Source organism: Dunckerocampus dactyliophorus, chromosome 2 (genome assembly GCF_027744805.1).
Source record: "Dunckerocampus dactyliophorus isolate RoL2022-P2 chromosome 2, RoL_Ddac_1.1, whole genome shotgun sequence".
Classification (NCBI taxonomy): Eukaryota; Metazoa; Chordata; class Actinopteri; order Syngnathiformes; family Syngnathidae; genus Dunckerocampus; species Dunckerocampus dactyliophorus.
In genome coordinates, this window is record NC_072820.1 from 504,238 (window position 1) to 527,671 (window position 23,434).

General features: G+C 50.1%; 3 protein-coding genes across 4 annotated transcripts; 1 reads left to right on the forward strand and 2 right to left on the reverse strand.

Moving 5' to 3' along the window:
- Positions 1 to 27: 27 nt before the first annotated feature.
- ptprr (protein tyrosine phosphatase receptor type R) lies at positions 28 to 6,609 on the reverse strand. Its single transcript, XM_054761470.1, has 16 exons — positions 6,285 to 6,609; positions 5,402 to 5,601; positions 5,081 to 5,194; positions 4,853 to 5,002; positions 4,677 to 4,784; positions 4,479 to 4,598; positions 4,314 to 4,408; positions 4,142 to 4,255; positions 3,799 to 3,988; positions 3,614 to 3,698; positions 3,421 to 3,500; positions 3,169 to 3,306; positions 3,002 to 3,112; positions 2,774 to 2,931; positions 2,580 to 2,693; positions 28 to 2,509 (listed from the first exon to the last, which is right to left on the reverse strand). Exons 1-16 carry the CDS (start codon positions 6,337 to 6,339, stop codon positions 2,416 to 2,418), a joined length of 1,926 nt encoding a protein of 641 aa, XP_054617445.1. The 5' UTR covers positions 6,340 to 6,609; the 3' UTR covers positions 28 to 2,415.
- A 9,339-nt stretch (positions 6,610 to 15,948) lies between these two features.
- Positions 15,949 to 19,384, forward strand: LOC129172150 (tetraspanin-8-like). The gene is made up of 8 exons (XM_054761612.1): positions 15,949 to 16,152; positions 16,553 to 16,621; positions 16,706 to 16,822; positions 16,907 to 16,981; positions 17,060 to 17,155; positions 17,216 to 17,329; positions 17,406 to 17,528; positions 17,602 to 19,384. Exons 1-8 carry the CDS (start codon positions 16,093 to 16,095, stop codon positions 17,740 to 17,742), a joined length of 795 nt encoding a protein of 264 aa, XP_054617587.1. The 5' UTR covers positions 15,949 to 16,092; the 3' UTR covers positions 17,743 to 19,384.
- Positions 17,983 to 23,070, reverse strand: rab21 (RAB21, member RAS oncogene family). Of its 2 annotated transcripts, none has more exons than XM_054761624.1 (7): positions 22,487 to 23,070; positions 22,182 to 22,241; positions 21,377 to 21,532; positions 21,257 to 21,320; positions 21,119 to 21,173; positions 20,967 to 21,055; positions 17,983 to 18,741 (listed from the first exon to the last, which is right to left on the reverse strand). In XM_054761624.1, the coding sequence occupies exons 1-7, from the start codon at positions 22,622 to 22,624 to the stop codon at positions 18,602 to 18,604; spliced, it is 702 nt and encodes a 233-aa protein (XP_054617599.1). In that variant the 5' UTR covers positions 22,625 to 23,070; the 3' UTR covers positions 17,983 to 18,601. The 2 variants fall into 2 exon arrangements, with proteins under 2 accessions (XP_054617599.1, XP_054617608.1); XM_054761633.1 differs by having other exon boundaries at positions 17,995 to 18,741; positions 21,377 to 21,484; positions 22,487 to 22,647.
- Positions 23,071 to 23,434: the final 364 nt, after the last annotated feature.

Here is a 23,434-nt window from a genome sequence, read left to right on the forward strand (position 1 = left end):
AAAGTCAAGCGGACCAACACTTATGCTCAAAGCCAGTGTGCTCTACTGCCCCCTAAAGGTTATTCACAGAATAAAAACCACAAGCCACTCGTTCCTTTGTACACAATTGACTTTTATTGTCCAACAAGCCAATTCACTCTTCACAAAACACGCGTACACCGTTAGCATCACGTGCTCGGACGTTTAAATAAAGCTAGTCTTCATCTAAATAGAAGCAAACAATGACAATACAGTAATCCCTCGTTTATGGCGGCTCATTGCTTCCAGACCCGACCGTGATCAGTCGAGTAGGATTCCTAATTTATGCAATGCAATATTTTGGTAGTTAGAGCATACAAAACCTGTTTATGACCTTTTAAATACACTTTTTAACATGATTAGAGCCCTCTAGACATGAAATAACACCCCTATAGTCACCTTTACACTCCTATTACCCAATATAGTAGACTTAATAAGAGAAAATAAGACATATAAGACATACAAAACGTGTTTACCACCTTTGAAATAGGGTTTTTAACATAATTAGAGGCCTCTAGACATGAAATAACACCCCTATAGTCACCTTTACACTCCTAAAACCCAATACACTAGGTCCCCACCTTATGAACATCCGACATGCAAACTTTCGGAGATACGAACACAAGCCGACTGGTCTATTTTTTCATGTATTTTGCCTTTTACTGTAGTACTGTAACTCCATATTTATACTGCTACATGCTTGACCAGTAGAGGGCACTGTGACACTGCTAATGGGACCAACAGGTACAGGAAGCCGCTGGGGAGAGAAGGCTAAATGGAAAGCTACATTGTAACTGTATAATACAACCTGGACAGAGCGTGTGATTAAAGTTGATGAAGAGTTAATAGGCCTGCTTAATTCTACACCACCCACAGAACACTACCTCTTTTAGAAGAGTCTAACCACCACCACCATTTGTCCTTTTTTTCCAATATCTCCTCCTCCTCCTCCACAACGACGTATGCTCGACCACTCCTCTTCAAAGGTAAAAAACATTTATCATTACGTATTATTATATCACTTTTATTATTGTTTTTTTCATTAATTATCCTGGTTTAATATTACGACTGCATCCAAACTCATATTTACATACACACACATATACTGTATATGTATACACGTACATGTAGTACCTATATCATTGGTGATATTACCTTTTACCCTACTTAAGAACAATTCAACATAAGAACGGTCGTCTGGAACCAACTGTGTTCGTTGGTTGGGGACTTAGTGTATTGTAGACATAATTAGAAAAAATAAGACATGTTGGACAGCAGGGGTGTCCAAATGTTTTCCAGCGAGGGCCACATAGTGAAAAGTGAAAGGATGCAACTGTGCCACTTTGATATTTAGTAAAGTACCACATGTAGATATGCTAGGAAGCTACAGTATATACTGTATAGTTTATCTCAGCTTTGTCGTATAGGTGAAAAAGCCGACTATTTCCGTCTTTGCTCTTTTTTTGACTTTTTTTCTTTTAATTCCAACTATTTCAACTTTCTTCTTGTAAATCTTCTTCTCGTAATATTATGTATTAATTCCTATAATAATAGAATATTTTGACTTTATTGTCATCACATTACAACTTTTTGGGCGGCGTAATTTTCCAAAAATTACAACTCTATTTGTTGTTTTGTTTGTTTCTCAGAATATTACGACTTAAAAAAACAAAATGTGTTTTCTCTTAATAATTTCACTTTATTTTTGTAAAATGAACGGCCAATTTTTCAAATGTTTTTTTTCTTATTTTTTTTTTTTTTTTTAGGTTTTCTTTGTTCCATTATATTTTTAGAATGTGCCATGGGCCCCAAGTGTCCCCTGGGCAAAAGTCTGGACACCGCCGATATACTGTAGATTCACAGAGAGTTGCTAACATAAGATTAGTGACACCTAGTGACCAGTGTAGAATACTACATCAAACAAAGTGTCTTTCAATGTGTTTTCAGACAAAAATTGGTCAAATGTGCTTAAACATGCCTATATTTTGATTAATAACAGGCTGTATTTGACCAGGAAACAACAATTTTGAGAAATGTGAAGGTGACGAGGGGTTACTGTACGATGAAAGTAACAAAAGTACTTTGACGTTGCACTCTTACATGACTTTTGTGTTTGAAATGATTGCTACATCAACTTAAAGTGCTACCAGACACACTGAAAACACGTAAAAAGAGTAGAAAAATAAAGTTCTTCGTCACCAAAATACAATCAAAGAGAGACGCTTGCACCGCTAGCGGGCGCCGGCCGCCATGATGGCGAGCAGGCTATGCTAAACATGACAGCTAACATGAAGTTAACGTGTTTAAGAGAGCAACACAAGGACGTCCATGCACGAAAACTTCTAACTTCCTTCCAGTAATGTACCTTCTCTCATCTCGCACCCACCTGGGTGATATTCATCGGCCATTTTGAGCAGCGAGGCGGGCCTGGTACAGGCTCAAGGCGTGATGGACAAAATGGTACTGCTCACCGGTCTGGATCATCCCGCCCCTTGCGACACAAGCACAAGACTTCAGCTGCTATCCCCTGCAGCCTGGAGGCCGCGTCGCACGCGTCTCACCTGTCCGCCCGCAGCCGGCACGTGATGCCCAACACGTCCACCGCGTCCTCCGCCTCCAGCTGCCGGCAGCCGATGGTGGCAGCAATAAAGCAGCCTGTGCGTCCAATGCCGGCGCTGTAAGCAAAGCATCACAGGAGGGAGGGGGCAGGTTAGTGGAAGTGAAGCATCACATGACCCAAACTGCACGCTCGTACCTGCAGTGGACGATGACGGGCCCCGTGGGGGACGCCACCCGCCGCTCCTCCTCCACGTCGTCCATCAGCTGCAGCAGCGGCACGGCCGAGTCGGGCGTCTTGTGGTCGGGCCATGACGTGAACCAGTAATGCTGCAGCGCGTGGGTTCGATCCCCGTACTGCACACACAGGCCCAAAGTGAGCATGTCCACGCAAACAGTGGCGTTGGAATTGGCGGGGGGCGTGTACCTTGAGTGTCAGGCGGTGAGCTGTGTAGTGTTCACACTCCCGCACGCTGGCGACCGCCACCTCCACCTTCCCGTAGATGCCCCGCCTCTCGGGCCAGTAGAGGACACACTTCTGTGGACAAGCGCCCAGCGTTAAGCCTCGCCCACAGCGTGTGACTTTCAACCCACCTCCTTCTTCTCCTTGAGCTTGGTGATCATGACGATGGCGGGCGCCGCCTCCTGCCACGCCATCAGCCAGAAGTCGTCCACCGTGTTGACCATGGGGCCCTGCGTGGCGATGAAGGCCTTCTCGTCGCCACGGTAACCCTGCCACAGGAAAGTTTACTTGGCTTTTATTTTGAAAGGATGTGTGAACAATGCCCCTTCATGTTCTCCTCGCTTCCTGACAGGAAGTGCCTATTGTGGACTTTCGCTACACACCCGCACGTAGTTGGCGTTAATGTAGGAGCTCAGCGGATCAGTGCTTCCTCTGGAATGCAGCAGGACCCTGGAATGAGGGTCTAGGAGACAAGGAGAGGACATTTTGATCTCTCCTAGTCGGAGGGAAGGAAGGAAGGAGCCCCGCCCCTGTACCAGAAGGCCGCTTCCTGGTTGCCTAGCAACAAGGACTCACTTGGCAGGATGGTCTTGTATCGGTTCTTGGTCCCATGGTTGGGAACGTCCAGCTCTTTTGGGTCGGTGAAGTTCATGGGGATCTCCTGCCGTGTGAGACTGCGTTAGACACACGCACACACACACACACACACACACCCCCACACACAGACGCACACACACGCACGTACACACACACATGCTTACAGAGAATTCGGCGTGCAGCCTGTGCGTGTCATTGATGATGTCACAGAGCCGCTGTGGTGTGAGCGGCCGGCTGGCGGCGAGCAGGTACTCGTGGGCCGCCGTCTCCCTGGGCGTTACCACGGCGATGCCGAGAGGCTCCACCAAAGCCAGCGCCGACATGTCTAACACCAGCGAGACGTTGGAGCCGCGTCTGAGGACAACGTTTACTTCGTCACGTCAACGTAATCTGCATTCTCCTCCTCTTGGCCCTCCCCCTGACCACGCCTACTCTGTTGCGATTGGTCAGGGGTTGAGGTTGGGCCAACAGAGTGCCGCTACTTCCTGTCCGTCTGCACCCACTCACCTCTCTTGTAGTCCCGAGGCGGGTTTCATCCTGAAGGGGGAGGGGCAGGGTTTCAGCTCAGGAATCGTCGGGGGTGCGTGGTCAACGTGGTGGACGAACGGGACAGGGGCGTGGCTAGAGGGGAAACCAACAGGAAGTAGGCGCACATAGCAACACGGCGGACAAGGCTCACCTGGACAGAGGGAACGCTGCGACTGGCTGCTGCTGCTGGGGAGTGGGCAGGGCCAGAGACCTCTCCACCTGGACCATGCTTCCCGACATCACCGCCTGCCACGCGAACCTCACCGTCACCTTAAATGCCTTCCGTGTAAAATAAAAGAGTGAAGACCACCAATACCTGGATGACCTTTGACCTCTGGGCACAGTCAGGCATGACCTTCACTGTGGAGTGGAAGTGAAGGGGCGGTGCTTTGAGCTGTCTGTCAGAGGCAGTCTTCTCTTTCAGGCGATACAAAACCTGCAGAAGGTTGAAGAAGGAAGGGTTGGAGGTGAGGGTGCGCGCCCTCTGTTGGACGCGCGGGGATGCCATCTTTACCATCAAGAAAGTGATGACGATGATGAAGATGGCGAGGAACAGGATGGCGCTGTAGAAGCTTTCCCGCCTCCACAGATGGTCCCCCAGGTCCCCCTGCAGGACGTTCTTCTACAGGGATTAAAAGGGAGGTGAAGCAGCGCCACCAATGAAAACAAAGGGGCGGGGCCAACACCCACCTCTGTTGAAACTTCGGTGATGCCAAAGTGTGCCAGGTGGTGATGAAGAACTCTAACGTCCAGCGACTGGATGACCTCCTCAGCCGGGCGGGGCTCTGAAATGTCCGGCCTGTCGGACGACACAAAGAGCTCCACGCCGTTCTTCTCTTCCTAGAAGAGCCGCCAATCGATCAATCAATCAGCCAATCTGAGCACACCTCAAATGGAGCACGGGAGGCGTGTCCTCACATTCAAACCGTTGATGTGGACGTGTCCCACAGGGACGCCCAGCGCCGCCGCCACGCCCCCTCGAAACCCACCAAGAAGGCCAGCATTGAGCCTCCTGACATCCACAGCCAAAAACTGAAGCACACACACACACACACACACGCACACACGCACACACGCACACACGCCTGCTAGTCAAAGCTCAGGGAGCTTACTCGGGGTGGGTTTAAACCCGCTTCCTGATTGGCTGTTGTCCAGGTAACAGCCATGATCCCTATAGGGTTCCTGTCAGGATCAGCTTTTATTTTGGTCACACACACACACACACACACACACACTCACCATGGTAACCAGGTGGCGTGCAGACACTGTGGCGTGCTCCACGTGCACGCTGCCGACGTGCCGATGATGATGATGATGATGATGATGAAGGAAGCGAGGTTCTTGCAACAGGTTGGCACCCGGCTGCGTGTGTTCAGGCGGAGGAGGAGGAGGGAGGGGCCTGAAGTGGGGAGGCAGCTCATGGTCGCCAGAGGACGACTCTGAGGAGACCAGCAGGGGGGGTTAAAACATTTTTAAACATTCTGGAACATCATACATCATTCTTCACTGGAGGAGCATCAGGACTTCGCAATAAAAGCCGTCAGGGCGAAGAATTCCCCTCCCTAGCGACAGCATCCTGGTTGCTATGACGATCCTGAGCTGAGCCGCTCTGATTGGATGGAGCAGTCAGCTCTGCTGGCATGTGGAGAAGGGCCAGCCAATCACAGATCGAGTTGGAGGTGGGCTGACACGCCCACTCACACTTCCCAGATTCGGTGTTGTTTTGTGGGTCGTTAGCTTGCTTTGTACACGTACAATCATCCATTTGTTTAGCAACATCGTGCTAATGCAGCTAGCTTGCCCAGCCTGTGGACGCCATCAACATGCTAATGTGGCTAATAGCCTCGACTCCACTCTCAAATTCTCTCGAACCTTCCGACTGTTTCCACCTTTCCACGGAAGGTTAGCGTTTAGCATGAGCATCAGTCCGGTAGTTAAGTATGGAAGCACATTGAGCTGACGCGACTGACGTGACAAATGTCTTACTAGCATGACAACAAACACCGCGAGACGCCGCAAGCTAATGTCGGCATCATGTGTGGCAAGATGAAGATATGCTAATGTTAGCATCACATAGGACAAGCAGAAGATAAGTGACAAATCATGACGTATAGGTTCTCACCGGCCTGAAGCAACCAACAGAGAAGAAACACTCCTCTTGTCAGGACCATCTTCATCCTTCCTGCATTGCACCTCTCACACCACCAACACACACCTGTGTGTGTGTGTGTGTGTGTGTGTGTGAAGACAGGAGAGGCTTCCGGCAGTACTGCCTGATCACAAAGATGACAATGAGGAGGAAGACAAATGATAATAATTGACAATATTCACTTCCTGTCACGTAATATCAATGTCAACCAGTAACATATGACATGAGGGCATGATCATGAGTGATTTTTTTTTTTATTTCGGGTGAAGACGTGAGGACGGAGACTGGAGAGATGTGACGTTCGCGAACGATTTGAGTTTTTTTGAACGGCTCTTTTAAGTGACGGCTGACAGCTATATTTACTGCTTTGTCAGGGAGGAGGAGATATTATCGACTGAAAGACACACACACACACACACACACACACAATAAGGCAGCGTCAAAGGACACTTGGCAGTATTTGGATACCATTTGCTGGTTCATTGTTCTGATGTGAACTGGAGTCAATGAGCTACTTTTGCTGTAAAGTCTTTCAGGTGTAACGCCACAGTAAGTTAGTACAAGCACGTGGGGGCCACACAAACTACTGAGAATCATTTTGAGTTGCTACAATGACATTTTAGCTAAATGGACCAGTGTGCTGCATCATTTTTTCACTTTCATTTTTGGGGTGTCTTTGATTTCCCCCCTCTATAGGGTGATCATTTTCATTTCTATCAAATGATGTGGCATCATTTTGTTACTAATACATCACCCACTTATTATCAGGAAACATATTCAACATCATTTTTCCCCAGTTTAGATCTGATGTGTTTTCCAAGTGCAGTATATATATATATATATATATATATATATATATATATATATATATATATATATATACATATATACATATATACTGTATATACAGTGGCTTGAAAAAATATTCACACCCCTTGAACTTTCCCACATTTTGTCACGTTCTGACCACAAACAAATATATTTTATTCACAATTCACAGTTGTGAAGTAGAATGAAAATTGTACATGACTTTCAAATTGAAAAAAAAATACAAAACTGAAAAATGTGGCGTGCAAAAGTATTCAGCCCCCTTTTCTGAGTGCAACCAGCTGCCTTCAGAGGTTGCCTGATGATTGCTGAATGATCAGCTGTTGACCTAATGATCAAATGGAGTCCATCTGTGTGTAATCTAACCTTAGTATAAATAGTATTTATACTAAGGTTAGATTACAGTCTGCGTACCGCTTTAAGATAGTCACGTGACCAATGCCGGAACTGTGTCGACACGGCAGTCGCGCATCAAACTGTGTTTATAAGGAAGCGCATCTGTCAATAGGATGGAAGCGCAAAACGAGCGTCGAGTTATTGACCTGTTCATTGCTTGGCGAGGACCTTCATGGAAAATGTACATTTTCATTTGTGGGATCATGTTGACCTTCTGCCGGAAAATAAGGTATTGTAATATCTGTGATTTGTGTTCCTGGGCCTTTAAGGGGCGGGGCTTGGAAAGTGGCGGTGCGACGTCACGAGCGAGTGGTGGGGGTGTTGAGAAGTGTGGGGGAAAGTTGGAGTTGTTGTGGATGTTGGCGTGGGTTGTGGCCTACAGCAGCCCTGGTGTGAATGTGAACTGTTGGAAAGTTCTCCGCTGTGAATAAAGCGATTGAAGTGCATCGGCGACGTGAGTCTCTCCTTCCCCACAACCAGGGGCATTACATTGGTGTCAGAAGTTTCGGTTTCAACCCCGCTGCACGACCGCTGTTGTGGGGGGAGCATGCCCAGTGAGTTCGGCGCTCGACCGAAGGTGAAGGAGGGAGCTGACCAGTGCGTGATTGAAATGCCTGGTGAGTTCGGCGCTCGACCGACGGTGAAAGAGGAAGACGGCGAGTGTGTAATAAGCATGCATGAGACAAAGTTCGCGGAGCACGGACTCCATGACTCCGGCGTTTCCCGCCAAAATGAGAGCGCGGCGGCCATGTTGGAGCTGCGTCAAGACGCTGAGAGGAACAAACATGGCGGCGCCCATCAGCACATGTGGGACCTTATGAAAGCACTGAAATTCTCTGGCAAAGGGAGCTGGGAAGCCTATAAGGCACAGTTTGAGCTTGTGGCTGATGCAGCAGGCTGGACTGAGAGGTTGAAGGCGGTGCTGCTGGCATTATCGTTGACAGATGACGCTGCGTCCTGCTTACTGCTGCTGGGCCCGGAAGAGAGGCTTAATTATTGCACGCTAGTGGGCGCACTGCACAGGCGTTTCGGGGTGTGTAATGTTAAAGACACCACACGCTGTGAATTCAAGCACCGTGAGCGTCAGCCAGGTGAGCAGCTTCGTTGCCTCGCCCATGACATCGAGGCCCTGGGTCGGCGCGCATATGCAGGGATGCCGGGCTCAATCCAGAGCGAGCTGATTCGTGACCAGTTCGTCCAAGCACTGAGACCAGACGAGCTGCGCCTGCATGTCCAGCTCGCCCACCCCACCACTCTGGATGAGGCCCTTGCGCTCGCCATGGAGAGGGAGATTGCAGCCAAGGGGGCGCTGCAGACGCCGTCCCACCCTGTTTCGGCTGCGATAGTGGCAGAAGGGATGGAGAAAAGGCCGCCGTGGGTGGAGGAACTGGTCTGTGCAGTAATGGCCCGTTCAGCCCAGCGTGAGGAAGGGGGTGACCGACGCACGCGCCCCATGACCTGCTGGGGGTGTGGTCAACCAGGTCACCTGCTGCGCCGCTGCCCCAAGTTGAAAGACGCGTGGGGAAACGGGAAGGGGCCCGTGTAGCCCGGATGGCACGGGCCCTTTCAGTGGTCAACCGGGAACTTCCGCCTGCAAACGCGGGGGTTGCGTGCAGGGACCAGCACACTGACGATACAGCTGTTGTGGCTGTGGGCTGGACGGAGGTGGGAGACCCCTGTCATGTCTGTGTGCAGATTGGAGATGTTGCCTGCACGGCCCTGGTGGATACTGGTTCTTCGGCCACGATAGTAAGGTCTGACATCGTTCCAGTGGGAACCGTTATAGAGCCAACCTTGACAAGGCTGAGAACAGTGACCGGGGAGACAGCCCAGATGAAAGGAAAAGGGAAGTTCAAGTTTGTCCTAGGGGGTCTCTCCAAGTCCTTTGTGGCCTGGGTGGCAGATGTGTGCGACTCATGCATATTAGGCCGGGACTTCCTGAAGGCTGCAAGTTGTGTGGTGGACCTGGGAGCTGCAGTGATTATCCTGCCAGGGGGTCAGCGTGTGAAGCTTATCAGCCCCACTCAACGGACTGCAGCAGCGTCCATTGACACCGCGGTTGCAGACATCGCGGTGCACAGTGAGACCCCATCTGATCCGCACAGGTGGGCGGTGTTATCGTTACCAGAGCAGCCGTCGTTGACAGGGGCAGAGTCCGCTCGCCTGAAGAGGTTCCGTCCCCAGAGGGGGGCGACACCAGAGCAGCCGTCGTTGACAGGGGCAGAGTCCGCTCGCCTGAAGAGGTCCTGTCCCCACAGGGGGGCGACAACAGAGCAGCCGTCGTTGACAGGGGCAGAGTCCGCTCGCCTGAAGAGGTCCCGTCGCCAGAGGGGGGCGACACCAGAGCAGCCGTTGTCGACATGGGCAGAGTCTGCTCGCCTGAAGAGGGCTTGTGCCCAGCAGGGGGCGACACCACAGCAGCTGGCGAGTAGACGGGTAGAGTTTGCTAGCCCTGAGAGGCTTGGTCCAAAGTGGGGGGCAGTGCCACCCAGCCTGCCTACTGTGGAGGACCGGATGGAGCCAATCCGATCCATCTGGGAAAAGAACTGCACTGGCCTAGATGCTGGTCAGCAAGAGCAGTTGTGGCGAGTGCTGTGGGACTTTAAAGACATTTTTGCCCTCAATGAAAATGAGGTGGGCCTCACGCACCTTGTTGAACACCATATCGACACTGGGGACGCACGTCCAGTGAAGGTGCGGCCTCGTCGCCTGCCCATGGTCCGGCAGGAGGCGGCTGATAAAGAGATCCAGGCCATGCTTGAGGCGGGGATCATCGAGCCCTCTGACAGTCCGTGGGCGTCAGGCGTTGTGATGGTCCCCAGGAAGAACAGCTCTCGGCCGCGGTTCTGTGTGGACTACAGACCGCTGAATAAGGTCACGAGGAAGGACTGTTACCCGCTTCCTCGGGTTGATGAGACGTTGGACCTGGTGTTGGGGTCCGCGTGGTTCTCATCGCTCGACCTGCGCAGTGGATACTGGCAGGTCCCCCTCACCCCTGAGTCAAGACCAAAGACCGCGTTCTGCACCACCAGGGGGCACTGGCAATTCAAGGTCATGAGTTTCGGACTTTGCAATGCACCAGGGACTTTTGAGCGGCTGATGGACACTGTGCTTGCAAATATTCCCAGGCAGCAGTGTTTAGTGTACCTGGACGATGTCCTCGTCCATGGGAGGTCCTTCCAGGCCGCACTAGATTCCCTGAGGCTAGTGTTGGGGAGGATTGCGGCGGCTGGACTGAAGCTGCATCCTGAGAAGTGCCATTTTATGCGGCGAGAGGTGGCGTTCCTGGGCCACAAGGTGGATGCAAGTGGTATCAGCACACTGGAGGAGAAAGTCAGCGCCATCAGAGACTGGCCGGCCCCGAGAGACCAAAAGCAGCTCAAGAGTTTCTTGGGCCTAGCTTCATATTACCGGAGGTTCGTGAAGGGATTTTCCTGCATCGGTGCACCCTTGTTTCGCCTCCTCCAGAACGGCCAGGCCTTCTCATGGACGCCAGACTGTCAGGAGGCGTTTTCCAACCTCAAGAGGGCCCTCACGAACGCTCCTGTCCTCACCGCTCCAGACCCAGCTTTGCCCTTTGTGCTGGACACGGACGCTAGCAATGTCGGCATGGGGGCGGTGTTATCGCAGATGGGGCCAGAAGGTGAACAGGTGGTAGCCTACTTCAGCCGAACATTCAATAAAAGTGAGCGGCGCTACTGTGTGACCAGGCGTGAACTGTTGGCTGTTGTGCTGGCTGCACGCCACTTTAAGTACTACCTCTGTGGCGTGCCCTTCACCATTAGAACTGATCATGCAGCACTCCAGTGGTTGATGACCTTCCGAGAACCGGAAGGCCAGGTGGCGCGATGGTTAGAGGAGCTGCAATCCTTCCACTTCAGTGTGATCCATAGAGCAGGTACTCGGCATGCTAACGCTGACGGCCTTTCCCGGCGGCCGTGTGCTGTGGACGGCTGCAGCTACTGCGACCGGCGCGACGCCAGAGAAAAGGAGCTGTGCGGTGATGAAACAGCTGGTGGACCGTCATGCTGCACGCTGGAGGCAGTGGATGCTGCAGAGTGGGCGGTCAAGCAGGAAGAGGACGCCGATCTCAAACCGGTGCGACAGTGGGTCCAGAGTGGCAGGAGGCCAACTTGGGAGAGCGCGATGGGACTGTCGGTTGGCACAAAGGGCCTGTGGAGCAAGTTTGCAGTGCTGCGCATCAAGGATGGTGTGTTGCAGCGTGCTTGGAAGGAGCCAGCGACTGGGGAAGAGAGGTGGCAGGTGGTGGTGCCTGTAGCTCTCAGGGAGGCGGTGCTGAGAGCATGTCATGGAGGCACCGGGTCAGGCCATTTCGGGAGCACAAAGACCCTCAGACGGCTGCGCCAGGGATTCTACTGGGGTCAGCACCGACGAGATGTGGAGGACTTCTGCCGGCGCTGTGACCAGTGTGCAGCGTACAAGGGGCCCCAGGACCAGTCGCACGCACCACTCCAGCAGCAAGGGGTCGGGGCGCCTATGGAGAGGGTAGCCGTGGACATTATGGGGCCTTTTCCTGAAACGGACAGAGGGAACAAGTATGTGCTGTGTGCAATGGACTACTTCACTAAATGGCCGGAAGCATATGCGCTGCCAGATCAGGAAGCAGAGTCTGTGGCAGATGCGCTCCTGGAAGGCATGTTTAGTCGGTTTGGCACTGCGGACATCCTCCACAGTGACCAGGGCAGGAATTTCGAGTCCAGAGTGTTCGCTGCCCTGTGTGAGCGTCTGGATATGCAAAAGACTCGCACCACGCCCCTGCACCCGCAAAGTGATGGCCTAGTGGAGCGGTTTAATCGCACTATGCAGCAGCAGCTGGCCATCCTCACCTCTAACCATCAGCGTGACTGGGACCGGCACATTCCTTTAGTGTTGATGGCCTACCGTTCAGCAGTCCAGAGTTCCACAAGCTGTACTCCTGCCCTGTTGATGTTGGGCCGGGAGATCCGGACACCGGCGGAGTTGGCGTTTGGGAGGCCACCAGGCAGTGCAGAGGACCGGCCGGGACTGGAGTATGCCCGGAAGTTGCAGGATCGGCTGGAAGCGGCGCATGCCTTTGCTCGAGGTCAGCTAGAGAAGGCTGGTATGAGGCAGAAGAGGAACCATGATGTGCGCAGCAAGGGGCGTGACTTTCAGCCGGGTGAGCTGGTTTGGGTTTTCACGCCCAAACGGAAAAAAGGGCGTTGCCCTAAATTAGACAGTCATTGGGATGGACCGTGCAGGGTGCTAGAGCGGGTGGGGGAAGTAGTCTACAGAGTTGCAGTTCCCCCTAGAGGCAGAAGAGTTGCCCTGCACCGGGACCGGTTGGCACCTTACAGGGGCCGGGATGTTCCCCAGTTCGAGGCAGAGCCTGCTTCACCAGCTGGCTTGGGACGTGGGGTGGACTCAAGTTCACCGGGTCCCACCACAGTTGTTCTTGTTCAGCCGCTGGCGCCAAGGGGAGGCGCACAGGAGTCAAGCCAGGGCCGGCCACAGAGACAGAGGCGGAGGCCGCCAAGGTTTGGGGATTTTGTTGTTGACCCCTCGGGGCGAGGGGCTTATTAAAGAGGGGGGCAGTGTAATATCTGTGATTTGTGTTCCTGGGCCTTTAAGGGGCGGGGCTTGGAAAGTGGCGGTGCGACGTCACGAGCGAGTGGTGGGGGTGTTGAGAAGTGTGGGGGAAAGTTGGAGTTGTTGTGGATGTTGGCGTGGGTTGTGGCCTACAGCAGCCCTGGTGTGAATGTGAACTGTTGGAAAGTTCTCCGCTGTGAATAAAGCGATTGAAGTGCATCGGCGACGTGAGTCTCTCCTTCCCCACAACCAGGGGCATTACAGTATTTATATCGATCTCCTCATTTTACCCACTTCTTGTCATATTTTCCAAATATTCTGTTCTAGTGAAATGATTTTCAAAATAACTCTTAGTTTATTATTCATATTATTTTTTTGCAGGTGAAATGTCGCATTTGTGCGGCAGTTTCTATGCACACCAGCATCTTCTGTGCCTTGCGAACGCATATTCTCCAAATCAGGAGAAAGAGCGTCAAAGAAACTAAATAGACTGAATTACAAAACACTGAAGAAACTTATTTTTTTGAATAAAAATCTTTCAACAATGAGTCCATTGTCATTGTCATTCACAGCACTTTCACTGAGGTTTTGACATTATGACAGATGTTCACTTAATTTATCAACTGCGTCTCAAATATCAGAGAGGGTTTTTAATTAAATTACATATATGGAACAAGAAAATGTGAATGCAAATACGTAAATGACGGTATTGGATACAATAGGTCATCATATCAGTGTCAGTTGAGTCTGTCAACTATGTTTCCTGCAGGGATTTTTTAAGTCCACCAGGTGTCAGTATTCAGCAACACAGTGTCAACACAGTGTGTCACTGCGTCGAAACGATACGTGATGTCTCATCTAACCATCACTAATAAATACAGCTGTTCTGTGACGGTCTCAGAGGTTTGCTAAGAGGACACTGGTCAGTGAATAGCATCATGAAGTCCAAGGAACACACTAAACAGGTCAGGGATAAAGTTGTGGAGAAGTTTAAAGCAGGGTTAGGTTATAAAAAGATTTCCCAAGCTTTGAACATCTCACGGAGAACTGTTCAATCGATCATCAAGAAATGGAAAGGGTATGGCACAGCTGCAAACCTACCAAGACATGGCCATCCACCGAAACTTACATGCCAAAGAAGGAGAGCACTGATCAGAGACACAGCCAAGACGCCCACGGTAACTCTGGAGGAGCTGCAGAGATCCACAGCTCAGGTGGGGGAGTCTGTCCATAGGACAACAATTAGTCGTGCACTGCACAAATCTGGCCTTTATGGAAGAGTGGCAAGAAGAAAGCCATTGTTGAAAGAAAGCCATAAGAAGTCATGTGGGGGACACAGCAAACGTGTGGAAGAAGGTGCTCTGGTCAGATGAGACCAAAGTGGAACTTTTTGGCCTAAATGCAAAACGTTATGTGTGGCGGAAACCTAACACTGCACATCACTCTCAACACACCATCCCCACTGTCAAACATGGTGGTGGCAGCATCATGTTGTGGGGCTGCTTTGCTTCAGCAGGGACAGGGAAGCTGGTCAGAGTTGATGGGAAGATGGATGGAGCCAAATACAGGACAATCTTGGAAGAAAACCTGCTGGAATCTGCAAAAGACTTGAGAATGGGGCGGAGATTCACCTTCCAGCAGGACAACGACCCTAAACATAAAGCCAGAGCTACAATGGAATGGTTTAAAACAAAACATATTCCTGTGTTAGAATGGCCCAGTCAAAGTCCAGACCTAAATCCAATCGAGAATCTGTGGCAAGATCTGAAAACTGCTGTTCACAAACACTCTCCATCTAATCTTGCTGAGCTTGAGCTGTTCTGCAAAGAAGAATGGGCAAAAATTCCAGTCTCTAGATGTGCAAAGCTGGTAGAGACATACCCCAAAAGACTTGCAGCTGTCATTTCAGCCAGAGGTGGTTCCACCAAGTATTGACACAGGGGGGCTGAATACTTTTGCACGCCACATTTTTCAGTTTTTTATTTAAAAAAAAATTTGAAAGTCATGTACAATTTCCCTTCTACTTCGCAATTGTGTGTCGCTTTGTGTTGATCTTTCATCTAAAATGCCAATAAAATATATTTATGTTTGTGGTCGGAACGTGACAAAATGTGGGAAAGTTCAAGGGGTATGAATACTTTTTCAAGCCACTGTCTATATAGCATATATTCTGATCCATACCATATTTTATAACTGCTACCAATGATGGATTCCTTGATTAAAAAATGGGTTACGTCTAAAATAAATAACAAATATCGCAAGGAGCCTTTTTGGAAGGAGCGACTCCTCCAGACACGACTCCATCCAGAAGATAAGCGAGGAACATCTAGTGGAGAAAGAGCGAAGTGCAGTCAGAAAATGTGCAAAAAATATGACATTAAACAAATACTGTAAAGTAATAATGAGCTAAGGTCACAAGTAAAACATGTTTTTTTTAACAATTAACTTATTATATTTGACATTTGTTCTCTTAGGCCCGCCCCTACAAACACTGCATGACCTCTCATAACCTTTAAACTTGTTTACATTTGCTTTCGAGCTCACAAAAGCAGCAGCCAAGATGGCGGCGTCCAAACCTTTCCCACACTGAAAAAATAAAGATGCTCGGGCCTTTTTTAAAAATATATATATATATGTGTATTTAAAACTTTGTACAAAGTTGTATGTATTAAAGACAAAGATTTGTGATATTTTTATTTATTACCAACAAAATGTAAACTTTTTTGTCTTCAAACTGTGCCTTTTTGTCGTCAAAATATTCCATTTGTCTTCCCGGAATGACACACGCCCCGCCCCCCCGAGCCGGAAGTGTCCATATTTGAGGCCTCGCAGTCATTTACGGGAAACTCCGCCCGTCTATTCGGAAGCCTCTGACCCTAAAACATGCGCACCTCTGTTTGATTCCTCAGTTGTTACCTGTGACGCTAAGCTGACAACACAAGCGCTGTCTTTTGTCTTTCATTGTCGTCGTCGGTCAAACAAGTTAACCATGACGCAAGTGAACAGGTGCCTCAAGTTAACCCTCATCGTGTCCAACGTCTTCTTCGCGGTGAGTTGAATCTTTTTGAAGTTTTTAAGATGGCGGCTGTGACAATAAAAAGTGCGCACTTGCTAATTAAAGCTAACAAAGCGGCTGTTAACCTTTAAAAATACACTTAGCTGTACTTTCTACCCGCTAAACAACACTAGTTCTGTCTGTATTTGTGTTTCTGTGTACCACATAGCACCTATTCATAAATATGTCTTTGTAGTTCGGCACTATTTTTTTTCCGTCGAAGGTAGACTACCTCAAATGAGCCAAGATGGCGTCATAGCTTTCGGAATGCCGATGAGTTGACTTTGTTCTGCTTTGTTCGTAGCGCTTCAAACGTGACTGCTGTGATTTAAATAAACTTTTTGAAAGCAAAAAAAAGTGTGAAGCTAAACATGACGTGCTTCTGTTATTGCAGATAGTGGGCGGCCTCATCATCTCCCTTGCTCTGCTGCTGCAAGTGCTCACCCACTTCAATGGAGCCGCAGTAAGCACACACACACACACACACACACACAAAGAAGGCTGGTGGCGTGCACATCTCACACTGAATTGTCTCCTCCTCCTGCAGCTGGAAGGCCGTGGCACCGCTCTGGTCATGCTGTACGTGGTGGGCACCATCACCATGGTGATCGCCGCTGTGGGAGCGTATGGAGCGCACCGCCAGAGCCGCCCTGCGCTCATCGTGGTGCGGCAGTCGCATCGCAAAGTTCCTCTTTTGCAGAGGGGAGGGGGGAGTGTCACGTCTAATTCATGTTGTGTTTTTGTGCAGTTCCTGGTCTGCATGGTCATCGGAAGTCTGCTCATGCTGCGTGTCGGCATCCCTGCTGCCGCCGTGCGTCCTCAGGTAGGCGTGGCTACCTCACCCCCAACATGGCTGCTGTCCTCCTCTGACCTGTGTGTGTGTGTGTGTGTGTGTGTGTAGTTGGAGGGGTTGATGAAGGACACGCTGAGTCAGATGCTGCCATTGGATGCAACCAGTCAGGAGAACAAGGACATCGCCAACGGTGTGCAGGAAATGGTGAGTTCAGGGGTCAGGCATGATGACATCACATGCTGATGTGTGTCTGTGTGTGTGTAGCTGCAATGTTGCGGCCTCTTCAGCTACGACGACTGGCGCCAGAACATTCCCGACTCATGTTTGTGTGACGGCGTGGCCCAGAGGGAGGGGAAATGTCAGACTGTCAACTACAACGTGAGTGTTGAATAGTTGCCAATTCCGACGCTGCTTGAAGGCATTATGTACTTGGACTGACACACGTGTGTTTCAGATGCTGATGCTGCAGATGAAGAAGTTGGTCTACGCTCAGCCGTGCTTCCCGCTCATCGCTCACTACGTCCTCATGATGGTCGACGTCGTCATCGGGGTCGTCTTCGTGTTGGCCATTTTGGCGGTAAGAACAGTTTCACCTTTTTGAAGGGTGCGTGGCAGTGCGCCGCCTGACACCACTTGCTGTTTGCTTGCAGCTACTGGGCCTGACGCTGTCGTCCATCATGATCCATCAGCTGCGTGCCGCCAACCGCCCCTCGGTGGTGATGGTGGTGCCCAGCATCTTCAAGGCAGCGCCCCCCAAGTACCAGGAGCTGCACAACCCGCCCGTTTACTAGGCCATGCCTCCTTGCTTTTTTTGCGCTCCCTTTTCCTTTTAAGGCCAAACAGGCATGTAGTGACAAAGTGCCTTAAATCACTGATGCACTGGCGCTCAGGCAGAGAAGCCTGCGCCCCCATTTTCTTCTGCGGTGAAAGGGATGGTGTGTGTGTGTGAGAATGTGACAAGTTTGTTGCTGGGGGGGGGGGGGGGGGATTTCCAATGCTACTGTTAAGATTCTTTGATTTCAAACAAATGTACTTGAGGCCTTTTTGTTTAGTAAACTGTATTTGCTGTTACCTTAAAAGTGTGTTGTTCTTCCTGGAAATAAAGGTGAGCAGTCATTCTCTGCAACTGCAAAATGCACAACACCTGACTCACAGCTGTGACGTCACATTTGGTCTTTGCCGCCCTCTGCTGGCCACAGCACAACACATGACACTTGTTTTTTTTCCCCCCAATAATCCTTTAATATTGTTAGCACTTTTAAAAAGTCAGATGAAACTTTTTTTCCCCCCAATAATCCTTTAATATTAGCACTTTTAAAAAGTCAGATGAAACAAAGCCTTTTAAGAGTTGAGCATGCACATGTCCACGGTGGTAAACAAGACACGAGTCGCAGACGGCCGGGCGTATGGAAAACGTGTCAAAATGGCCCCGGTGGCTTGTCAGAAGCGTCGCTTTTTAAATGGAGAGGTTTAAAATGCAGCAGAGGGTGAGGAAGCTGTCAGATGATGTCATCCAACCAACAACGACAAACGCCAGGCAGGAAGTGATGTCATGATGCTGACCATTAATTACTACTTTTACTTTGAAGAGCACAATGACAATTTAACTCATTAAATAAGACTTCCCATGAGAGACTGTGTGCGCGTGTGTTAGCCAGATGAGCAGCATCCTCCAGTGGGTGTGGCCTGAGGCTCATCATCAACAATCTGTACGCCCCGCCTACTCGATGCCAGCTGGCTTCCTCCGTTGCCCTTCGACCTCTCGTCAGCCTGAGCCGCCTCCATCATTCCTGTGTGAAGTCACATGACTCGTCAGAAACACGAGGAGTGGCAAGAAGTCATGGAGGTGTCTAAACCACACAAGTTAGTCCTGGCGGTGCAAGACCACACTTTCAAGCGCACGCACCTCCCAGCCTGGCTTATCCAGATGGAGCAGAACAGAGTAACCATTCATGTTGAGTCAACGCTTAACCCTCTACTTGAAAGCTGCTCCCCTTCAGCTTTGGTTTGTTGCTCTTGGTGAGGACCTGGGATCATTTATTCATCTGTCAGCCATCAGAAGGATCTGTCTGTTTCTTAGTGTAACCGGAATAACCTGAAATACTGCGTACTCTTCAATTTTTAAACGGTGAATGGAGACATGGACTCTTTAACCTGAGAGGCATCTTCACTTCTAAATATATTAAGTGCAGCGTCTACCTATTTATATCTCCGGGGGTGGTCACAGTAGGGTTGTGGTGGCAAAACAGCTCGATAGTAGCGGCCACTCTTGCCAGGGAATGAGACCATCTTTGGGGGAGAGGTGTCAGGATGCGTGGACATGGACATGGTTGTCCTGAAAGGAACGTCCCTTCTTGCAAATGGACTGCTGACTCTAGGCAAGAAAGAATGGCTCTCCAGTGGTTCTCTGCATCTGTATAAGGGTCGCTTGGTCTCTCCAAGGTAGTGGTCTACACTGCACTGCACTGCAACATTGCTGAGTTTGCTTCTCTGAATGTTGTCTTTGGGGTGAACCAGGATAGCCACTTCCTGATGTGTGTCTGATTCTTCTGTCTTTCGTCGTCGGCAGTAGGGACATTTTCTGCTCCGTCCTCAAGGGTCTAATGAGATGGGTTGTTTTTTTATATTGAGGCTTACATGCGTCCCTGTCTGCACTTTGCAGTCCAAAAACCTCCATGCATTGCCTTGGACGTCTTTGTAAATGAGTTGGGTGGACATGTCTTCAAAAGCAACATCTCTTCTTGCAAATGGACGGCTGACTCTAGGCAACAAAGAATGGCTCTCCTGTGGTTCCATGTCGTTTGGATAAGGCTTGCTCGGTCTCTCCAAGCCAGGGGTCTGCATGAACAACATTGCTGAGTTTGCGTCCTACTTCCTGATGTGTGTCTGATCCTTCTGTCTTACGTCAGCGACGGTAGGGACCTTCTCTGCTTCACCCTCAAGGGTTCTGATGAGCCCTAGCTTGTGTACTAGTGGGTGATGGGAGTAAGAGAGCAGGTACTGGTCTGTTTTTTTTTTCAATATTGAGGCTTCCGTCCCTCCCTGCCTGCACTTTGCAGTCTAAAAACGTCAATGTGTTATCTTTGTGAGTCGTGTGTTCCTGCCCGCAGAGTTGATGTGTTGGGTACACAAATCTACCAAGCAGGTTTTGATCTTAACCCACCTATGGTCATGAGCTTTGGGTAGTGACCCAAAAGGACAAGACGGAGGGTACACGTGGCCGGGCTCTCCCTTAGAGATAAGGTGAGAAGCACTGCCATCCGGGAGAGACTCGGGAGTAGAACCGCTCCCTTCCATGAGGAGAGGAGCCACATGAGGTGGATCAAGCATCTGGTCAGGATGCCTCCCCGGGGAGGTGTTCAGGGCACGTCCGATCGGTCGGAGGCCTCGGGGAAGACCCAGGACACGTTGGAGAGACTGGCCTGGGAACGCCTCGAGATCTGCCGGGACGAGCTGGTCAAAGTAGCCGAGGAGAGGGAAGTCTGGGCTTCCCTGCTTAGGATGGATGGCGTCAACGTATCTGAACCAGTGGCTGGTCTTGGTTACGCTAAAGGAGTCCAGTGCTTTCAACCCCATGGGGGGAGAGTGGTAGGCTCATGGCACAGCCAAGCTTTGACTTGGAAACGTCGGTGAAACTGGAAAACTGAAAGTGCTACTAAGGCCAAGTTGGAGGCGACAGCATATCTGCTCTGGGGAGAGGGTGGTTCTGGTGTGTCTTGTTTGCTTTGGCAGCAGTGGTTTCATCTCTTGAGAGGCTCAAGTTCCAGACCTTGTTGGTGAAGTCTGGAGTTGTGGACATGTGTGTGCTGTGTCGCCAAGCAGTAGAAGAATGGCTAGACATTTGGCAGTGCTGTAGGTGGCTTTTTGGAAGTCCCCCGGGTACAGGTCCTTTTTCCAACTTCTGAACGGTGATGTCAGCTCTCGGGTGGTGAGGAACCGCCCCCACCACCGACCCTATTGTCACCACCACCCCCACCAGACACCATAAACAGGGAGCGAGCAAAGTGTTTCTTACGTTTACACAAGTCCAAGAAGAGCTCCTCGATGCCTTTGTTGAGCTTGGCCGAGGTCTGGTAGTGCTTGGCCCCCACCGACACCGCGTAGCTGCAATGAGCACACCCACGTTTACAACGCGGTCATGCCGATGGCCGTGATGTCATCACTCACCTCTCCGCCTCCTCCGTGGATACATTCCTGTCTTTGTCCAGATCGATTTTGTTACCTGCGCGACACACGGAGCAGCACTGACTGTGGCTTCTTCCCCTTCTGCTGTCATTTACGGTTGCCGTGACAACCCCAACTTACCTACTATACACAAACAAATGTCGTTGCCCAACATCTTCCTCAGTTCTTTCACCCAGCTCTTCACCTGCAAGGACAGCACGCCGTCAGACCGCTCATCGGGCCAAACGGGAAGCGGGTTACCTTCTGGAAAGAGTCATCGTCAGTGACGTCATACACCAGCACGGCGCCATTGGAGTCTCTGTAGTAGATCGGACCTAGCGCGTGGAAGCGCTCCTGACCCGCTGTGTCCTGCAACGCACACGCCACAGTCACGTGACCAGCCTCTTGTGGAGCGTGCTGTGTTAGAAAGGCACACGTATCGTTATGGCACCGGTTCCCACGTAAACACTACTAGCTCTCGGCACCTCATTCGGGGGCTACGCGAAGGCAGACTTCAACCTGCACGTCACAAAAGTCCCTTATGGACAAAAATATGCATGTTTTTCTTCTTTTAAACACTGGCTCGGGTACCGTTTCCAAAGTTCCCATTTGGCTCCGGCATCGGATAACACGTACACCAGGGGTGCCCAAACTTGTTCCACCAAGAACGACTTTGATATTTTATCCAGCAATATGCTAAGAAGTTCTATCAATATATTGTATACAGTATCATTCAAGATATACTTGAGGTAAAAAATGTATTATTTATATCAACCTTCATTCCCCACTTTTGCTCTTGTTGTTTTTTGTTTAATTTTCCAAATATTCCAACTTTCTTCATAAATGATCTCATACAAAATATATACTTTTTGTTGGTAGAATATTAGGACCCCAAGCTAATTTTCCAAAAATACAAACTTTTCCCTCAAAACATTACAACTTTAAGAAAATTAAAATATTTTTTGCTTGCGTATTTCAACTCTATGCGACTAAGATGACATTCTATTTTAATATTATGACTTTATTCTGGAAAAAAAAGTGTGCTGTCGAGTGTGACGTGTCTCACCCAAATGGCTAAATTGACCCGCTTTCCTGTGATGTTGAGCTTCTTGTTGAGGAAGGAGGCCTGCAACACATTCACACATCGAACGTTCCACTGTTAAACACAAACATCAAGAAAATATGATGCAACAATAGCACGAAGACAAAGTCAACTACAATGCGCAACTGGAGAGGGGCGCTTGTTCTCACTGCTGCGACCCCCGGTGAGGGCGGCTATACCATCACCGGACCAAAGCCCGGGTCCGGTTCTGTGTGTCACGGCCCTGCCAACCCTGCCTTCCCGCCCCGCCCCCACATGCCAAGCGTTACCTGTAGAGTCGTAATGTGTTTGTCGTTGAATTTGTTCTCGCAGTAGCGCAGCACCATGGACGTCTTGCCCACGCAGCCTTCCCCCAGTAGGACCACCTTGAACGAGAAGTTTCTGCCGCCGCTGCCCGCTGCCGCCATGGCGGCCACTCGCTGTGTCACAACAAGCTAGCTGCTCCTCCTAACGCTCAACTCCTCACATCAGCACATCCGCGCTCAGCGGGAGAGGAGCGGAGAAATGAAGCAAAAGGCGTCGACGAGGAAGACAAGACACGAGGAACGTTCACTTAAAGTCAGTTGATATTGTCGTCGCTCTGACGTGCTGATTTTCGCCCAACTGATGGCGTCGCTTTGAGCTAGCGCCAGTTAGCCGGCTAGCGCCTAACACCGTCTATTCGTGAAGATGCGTCACGTTTGGCCGTGTGCGGAGACGACACAATGTGTGTTCGGTCACATGTGGATGACCGTCGATGGAAAGTCAACGTAGAGCTATCAAATAGGTTCGTATGGGTGATCCGGAAAGCTCTGAAGTCACAACGCTGCCGGGCAACGATCAACCACTACAAACGCACGGTGCTGTAAAAAGCGGCAGAGGACGACAGCTGCTCTGTGCACGATCTGTGCTGTGTCACATGACAGGGGTCTGGCCTTCCTCATGATTTGTCAACAAAAACATCTGACAGCTGTCCCACTTGAGAACAATACACCATTTCCAGCTCGTGACACACAATGTGACACATTTTACCGCGCTTCTTCGTGACGTCACAGGTCAACACGGCTTGTTTCATCATTCATGTTCATTTTCATATAGTACATAAAAAACATGCTAATTTTGTACATTAGAATGCTAGCATATGTTAACATGGTAATATTGTGCACAAATATGCTGATATTATACAAAACATGCTAATAAAGCATGTTAGCAGCTCCTTCAGCAGCAGACTGTTACAC